This window comes from Triticum dicoccoides, chromosome 2A (assembly GCF_002162155.2).
Source record: "Triticum dicoccoides isolate Atlit2015 ecotype Zavitan chromosome 2A, WEW_v2.0, whole genome shotgun sequence".
Lineage (NCBI taxonomy): Eukaryota > Viridiplantae > Streptophyta > Magnoliopsida > Poales > Poaceae > Triticum > Triticum dicoccoides.
In genome coordinates, this window is record NC_041382.1 from 118,236,111 (window position 1) to 118,242,993 (window position 6,883).

At 41.3% G+C, this 6,883-nt stretch overlaps 1 protein-coding gene across 2 annotated transcripts; it reads right to left on the reverse strand.

Annotated features, from left to right (window-relative positions):
* Nucleotides 1-293: 293 nt before the first annotated feature.
* Nucleotides 294-4,881, reverse strand: LOC119353724. Of its 2 annotated transcripts, none has more exons than XM_037620376.1 (3): nucleotides 4,684-4,881; nucleotides 3,969-4,288; nucleotides 294-739 (listed from the first exon to the last, which is right to left on the reverse strand). In XM_037620376.1, exons 1-3 carry the CDS (start codon nucleotides 4,820-4,822, stop codon nucleotides 722-724), a joined length of 477 nt encoding a protein of 158 aa, XP_037476273.1. In that variant the 5' UTR covers nucleotides 4,823-4,881; the 3' UTR covers nucleotides 294-721. The 2 variants fall into 2 exon arrangements, with proteins under 2 accessions (XP_037476273.1, XP_037476272.1); XM_037620375.1 differs by lacking the exon at nucleotides 294-739 and adding an exon at nucleotides 2,574-2,964 and having other exon boundaries at nucleotides 4,684-4,880.
* Between the last annotated feature and the right edge of the window lie 2,002 nt (nucleotides 4,882-6,883).

A 6,883-nucleotide genomic window follows, 5' to 3' on the forward strand; every position in this document is an offset into this window, starting at 1 on the left:
AACACTATACTGTTTATATTTTTCCCACAGGGTTTTTGAAGGAGTCTTTCAAGATGATGGTGCTACCTGGACAAGCATGGATTAGAAGGAGTGTTAAGATTAATTAACATAGTAATTAAGGAATTAATCCCTCCTTGGAATAACTGTTGGTAAGCAACCGTTGCGTCGGTTCCGTCTGAACCTGACACCCCCTTGTAAACACATGTTCGAGTGAAATATATAGCACTTCATCTAATGCAAAGATATAGCTCGATCATTTGTTCCTTTGGATCTCGAATAATATTCCGAACTTGAGGAACAAGCATGGATCATTGCTCATTAAAACACACAACTATTTTTTATCACATCTGATTTTGACCATTTGTCTACATCGAAAGTCTTCCCCCTACTATCACTATCAGCAAGAACTCCGTAAGTAAAGTCAACAATGTCCACGAAGACCTCCGCCGTTTTCATCACATTATCGTCAGCTTGCTCATGACTTATCTTGCCGCATATGTTCCTATGGATTCTTTTTGTGAACGCCAATTTCTCAACCAAGCCGAAGGAGCTGCCAATAATGCTATACACCTTCTTGAGGTTGACATTGTTTTCCCTTAACTGTGTTATCAAATATTTTGTGTAAACGTCGATGTATTTGTGTGAGACGGCCAGTACACCCTCCCTCCCATCGTCAGAGACATGGAATGGTTCGGCGCTCGCATCTACATGGCCTGCTGTTCTATGCCTCTGGCTTTCCCTGCACAAAAGTAAAGCAAAATGTCAAGGCTAACCGAAATAATTCAGTTTGACGTGCCCATCGTGTCTCGCAGAACAATTAAGCAGAATTCAGTACGCCCCGAGTAGTTGTACACGATCTCTTTCATTGATTTCGTCCTCACGGTGTTCAGTCTGCTGTTGCCATACCTGATTCCAAACCCAATCTCCCACAAATACAAGTTTTAGAAGCCATACGCCTCACCAAGCGAGTCAAAACTCAGGCCTAGTTCTGGTATTATTAGGCTTTTCTTAGGCTCTTCCGCGTACTTGCGAATCGACTGCTCTAATGCATTCATCCTAGAAGGACACGGCGTTCTGTCTAGTGGCGCGCTCCACCTGAATTTTACTGAAATCAGTGTCGGTGAGTAAATCTACATAGCAGCCCCCCCCCCCCTCACCCCACCCTGCCACCCCCGGCACGACATCACATAGGAACCAGCAAATTTTCTATTTTTGCGCTGCAAAACTACGAATAGGTACGAGATCAAAACACACATCACAGAGCAGAGCAACATCGAGGCATTTCAACAAGTATAGTTAACCGGAATAAGATTCAATGCATACCTCTTTGTCCAACCCGTCATCTCGGGTTACGCAGGACGTATCGAAGCAGCTTCCCATCACATGATCTGGATGTTCCAGGCTATTGGAGAACTCCTCCTAGAGGGGAAACCTACCAAGTCACATGATCTGGATGTTCCAGGCTGTTGGAGAACTCCTCCTAGAGGGGAAACCTACTAAGTCACGGCCATGGGCGGCAAAGGAGGCGGTGTTTCGTACCGCAGGGGGCAATTTTTTCGTGTTTTTGACCCTTTTCTGAAACCTATTCGAGATCTAACCCTAGTTTGAAAAAAATTCAAGATCTGACCCTTTTGCTACCGCCAAAGTCGATGGCAGAAGGGTGTAACAGCCTACCGCCGCTAAACAGTAGCCTATACAACCCTACCGTCAAGATGCTCGGCGATAGGCACGAGCATGCATTGTATTCAATACTTAGGAGGATTTTGCGGTATGGCATGCAACCCTACCGTCAGGGACCTTGGCAGTAGGCTGTTATACCCTACCACCATGGTCCCTGACGATAGCAAAAGGGTCAGATCTCAAAAAAATAATTCAAACTAGGGTCAGACCTCAAATAGGTTTGAGAAAAGGGCCAAACACAAAATTTAGCCTCGTTCGACAAGGTTCCATCACCTACCCGTCGTAGCAAGCAAGGCCGCCGTAGCTGTGAGGGGGAGTGGCATGCATGTACTAACAATCTGTTCGACGGACCAGCAAGACCACACAAATCGAGGCGTCCCTTCTTAGGCCCCGTTCACAGCTGTGAAACAATAAGGCTGCGTTCGGACGGCAGGAGGAAAGCAAAGGAATGAATAAAAGAATAGGAAGTGAAGGTGGGTGAACAGTGCAAACCATAGGTTTCCAACAGGGTGTTTCCTTTGGTCTGACTGTCTAAGTAGATGTTATCTTTCCCGTGAAAAGTACCAACTACCCAGTTGTACTTTCTATAATTTTTTATTTGGCTACACACTGTCATCTCTCTCGGGCTTCAGCTAAAAACTTGCCTCCGTGCGGATGCTCCAAATCCCCTGGTATCTGTAGGAATAGTTTCACTATTCACAATTCCTTTGAACCGAACACATCAATGATGAAAAACCACGTGGAATTCCTACTTTCAAAGTTACTCAGGCGTGTCAGAACGCTGCCCCCCATGACTCCTACTGCTACTTCTGTATCATTGTTTATACTGGACAAACATTTAAAATCATTCATCTATGATATTCGGATTATCTAATGACCATACGACACAGGGGTTGAATCTCTGCTTAACCACCACAGGTTAAGCATGCAATAATGCAAAGGTGATTAGAGCAATAACACAAAGTTATTTCAATTCTAACTTGGTTCCATGAGAACAACCAGAAAACGACAATAATCCCAGTACAACAGTATTATCACCAAATACTCCCTCCGTTCCTAAATACAAGTATTTTTAGACATTTCAAATCGACTACAACATACGGATGTATGTAGACATATTTTAGAGTGTATATTCACTCATTTTGCTCCGTATGTAGTCACTTGTTAGAATCTCTAGAAAGAGATATATTTGGGAACGGATGGAGTAAAACAAGTTCATGATTTCTCCAATTAATTATTTAAGGGCTGCTCAAGCTCCTGGGCCCCCAAATCTTCACCTGGCACCTGAACAAAGATAGAGAGACAAAGATGTACTCCCTCCGTCTCAAAATAAGTGACTCAAGTTTGTACTAACTTTGTACTAAAACAATGGACAACTACTGCTAGAACAGAGAAATAAATTCCGTTTAGTTGTCTGCTTGTTGCAGATACTTTCACCATAACAAAATCCCTAAAATAACATAAATATTTAATATATTATTGAAATTTTGATCTGGCAAGCTTGAGTCTACATGGCAGTTGGAGCATATTTAAAATGTGTTTGTTTACACATGTTGCCATGGAGGGTTTAAAACAGATCAAAATTTGAGCCTGTGTAGGGTTTTCTCAGGAAGTAAAAAATGTAGTAGGAGCAAAAGATTGATGGGTAACTAATTGCATCCTCCCTCCCAAAAGCATAAAACAATGCAGACGAAGCTTCAGTGCCTTAACGTCACCTGGATTTGGATCTGTGACGTGTGAGCCAGCCACCTATTTCTCATGATTACAGTAGAAATTGGTCATAGTTGTTGTTGACAATGCTTAACCAGTTAATATTGATGATCTAAGCAGCTCAACCACACAAATGACTTTTATGCCCTACACTTTCCTTAACAGAATTTAGCGATGGTCTAGTGCAGGACTCTAGATAACAAGGTTGATGGTGGAGAAAGAACCGTCTTCACCCAAACAAAAACCAAACCATCAGACATGTTCACTATATATAAAATCTTGTTTTGCACAGACAGAAGACATGCATGTAAATACAGGAAATATATCTCTTATTAAAACCAGATGAACTAATATAACCAAGCAACACACAGAACACCTAAAACTGAAGGAAAACTTGGTATACAACCTACACAGGAGTAGGTCAGAAAGAGATTAGATTATTTTTCTTGCTAATGCCTAGTGGTTGACTAGATTTTTCTTACTAATGCCTGTGGTTAAGTAGACAATAGGTAACCCCTGGTCCAATAACTGCTATTTAAAGATAGCAGAAAGACAAGGCAATAAGAAAACAATCATACCGTTGATAAAAAGGTATCTTCTATGTCTTCATCATCATACTCAGGAAGTGGAGGTAACAGCTCAGCAATCTCCCTCTGTGACATATCAGAATACGGGCCCAGTTGAGACACTTGCGAACACCCAGAGTTGTTCATTTTGTACACCCACAGTGCAGCAGCCTCAAATGACTTGAACCGGCGGACCATCTCTTCACGGTCACGGGATACCCTCCAATACTTGCACCAGCATTCATACAAGGCCCATAGGGATTCCTTCGACTTAATGGAATTCTCATCAACAAGGGGATATATTCGAGGTGCTTCTTTTGGCTTGGGACCGCCTGCCGTTCAGTAGCACATAGTTACAATTTGATTTGTGGTACGCAGAAAAATACAATCATTTTTACTATTGCTCTCAGCGGAATTGATTTGATTGAAGGCAGCTGGCATAAGTAAATAAACAATATCCTTGCTAGATGTCCGAATGAACATGCTTATTCAAATAGATCTACTTATAATAGGAAATAATATGGGGATTTCAGGTATTAAATTCAGATCCAAGTAAGGAGAATTCCTATATATTCAGAATTCAGATCCAAATTCTGAAAGGGCTATAAACATAATGCGGGAATTTCAGATATAAAATTCAGATCCAAGAAAGAGAATTCCATTGAAAATTTCGGCAATCAGGATTCAGATCCAAATTACGAAATAGCTTTCTCAACATAGGGATTACCTGCAGCTGCAAACATGCGACGGCTGGTACCAGCCGGCAGATAGAGCCGGGGGAGACACGGGGGGAGGACACCAGCAATATCTCCAACGGGGCGGGATGCGAGGGCTGCCCGCGCGAGCTTGGACACGATGAAAGCCATAGCCTAGGTCGGAGGGGATGGTTCTCGAATTAGGGTTTGTGTGCGTCGCCGGTCCCGTATATATCTAACAAGTGATATGGACCGTTGGATCTTCCTAATTGGATGGCTCAAATTTAATGGCTTTTGTTACCTGTATACGTGACTGCATATAAGCCTAGTTATGATGGTAGTATCATAGCTAGTATCATGCATGCCAACCAGGTAATTTTGATGATGTGTCATACAATTAAATGAAGAAAGAAAGGGGGAGACTTGTATGAGATCCCATGTATAGGTGAGATCGTGAAATCAACCCTCAAAATTCATATTTAGTCATTTCGAAAAAATCTGAAATTATTTGACAACATTCTTGTGAGGTATGTTTATAGCTCCAAAAAAAATCAGCTCAAAACTCAATGTATAGTTGGAGATACAAAAAAGACAAATTCGAATGTGAATAGTAGCAGTTTTGGGTGAATAGTACTTTGACACTATTTACATCTGATTTTGTCTTTTTTGTTTCTATTAATGTAAGTTGAATTAGAAGCTGAAACTTTTTAAGATTATACATCAAATATTGATGTGTGTCTACAAAAAGTTTGGGAATGTTTGGACACGTATTTTTTTTCAAAAATTCGATCTCATAGATCTCACCTAATGTACGATCTCACACAAGTCTCTCCCAAAAAAGAAATGGTTGAGTATCATATCATGATACCGTATCGTAATCAATGCTATGTCAGTATGTGTCATGCATGGCAATAAATAAAATACTACATGATACTAATATATGATACTATGCATTAGGGAGGTAGTATCATAGACTAGTATCATATGCATGATACTAGTATATGATACTGCCCATTACAACCAGCCTAAACCATTGGATATGTTAATCTGATGGCCTACATTGCGGGGATTCGCTGCGCCATTTCCCGTGCTGCCAATCTGCCACTCTCAGATGTAGAGGGTGTTTGCATACGTTTTAGTCTCATGACTAAAAGTAGTGGGACTAAAACTTGCTAGCCTCACCCATGCTTGGATCCAAATACTGAAGAGACTAAAATCAAGTTATTGAGCATTTATTATCCTCCATACCCTCCAATCCAGAACTCGCATGTGTTAAAGGAGAGGAATTAAATGAGGAGAGAGGGCTAATACATATTTTAGTAGGTTTACTATGAATAAAAAAATTTAGCCTCAAGACTAGTCCTAGCCTCTCTTTAGTCAAGGGTACTTGGAACTTTAGCGTCTAAAAAAGACTATTTTTAGTCAGACTAAAAATAGTCCCTTAGATCCAAGCGAGCGTTGCTATTGCGCGCGAGCGTGCCAACGCGCGCTTTCCGACAGGCCCGATTTGGAAAGTCTGCACTAGGTTACGTACAGGATTAGGGGAAGCGTTATGGTAATTACTGTGGGTCCCGCACCCGGCCCCACTGAAAATCAGGGGGAGCAGTTTATATGGAAATTAATAGGTGGGTTATGCACGTCTTGGCAAGTCTTTGCAATCATGTGGTGGGCCCAGCGAGAAACCAGGGAAGTTGTCGCCAGACTCTCCGTTTCCATCGTTCGATCGCTCCAACGAGCGAGCGCGAAGGAGCTTTTCCGGATCCAAGCACCCTCGTAGTACTTTCTAAGATGTGCATGCCTATAATTCTCCTTGCGTTCTTTATAGCCAAGCCACTATACAGAAATTTCCAGCAGACTCCGATGATGCATGCAGGAGTAAAGTGGCACCAGGAGTACTAGCAGTAGCAACTAGCATGTATGCATCATGATGAATGAGAGAGAAAAAGCATCTGATGGTGTAGCCTGGGTAAAGGCCGAAAAAGCATTGCAGAGACCGAGCTCCACATAGCTCTTTATTTTTTTTCAGCGAAAATACTATTTTCACACATTTGAAAAATCTGAAAAAAAAAGTCTATACATACATGTGTATTTGTATTATACACGTATGAAATTTCACGAACATATATGTTTTCATGTAGTGTATATGAAAAAGATAAATACACAGATTAATGTAGGCTATATCTTTGTTGTTTTTATGTCAGATATTTATCTTTTTTGTGTAGCACGCAAATA

Coding starts and splice junctions, on each gene's coding strand:
- LOC119353724 (XM_037620375.1), bottom strand. CDS start 4,822: ATGGCTTTCATCGTGTCCAAGCTCGCGCGGGCAGCCCTCGCATCCCGC. Junction 4,289..4,683: donor TCGCATGTTTGCAGCTGCAG/GTAATCCCTATG, acceptor ACTGAACGGCAG/GCGGTCCCAAGCCAAAAGAA. Junction 2,965..3,968: donor AAGATACCTTTTTATCAACG/GTATGATTGTTT, acceptor ATCTTTGTTCAG/GTGCCAGGTGAAGATTTGGG.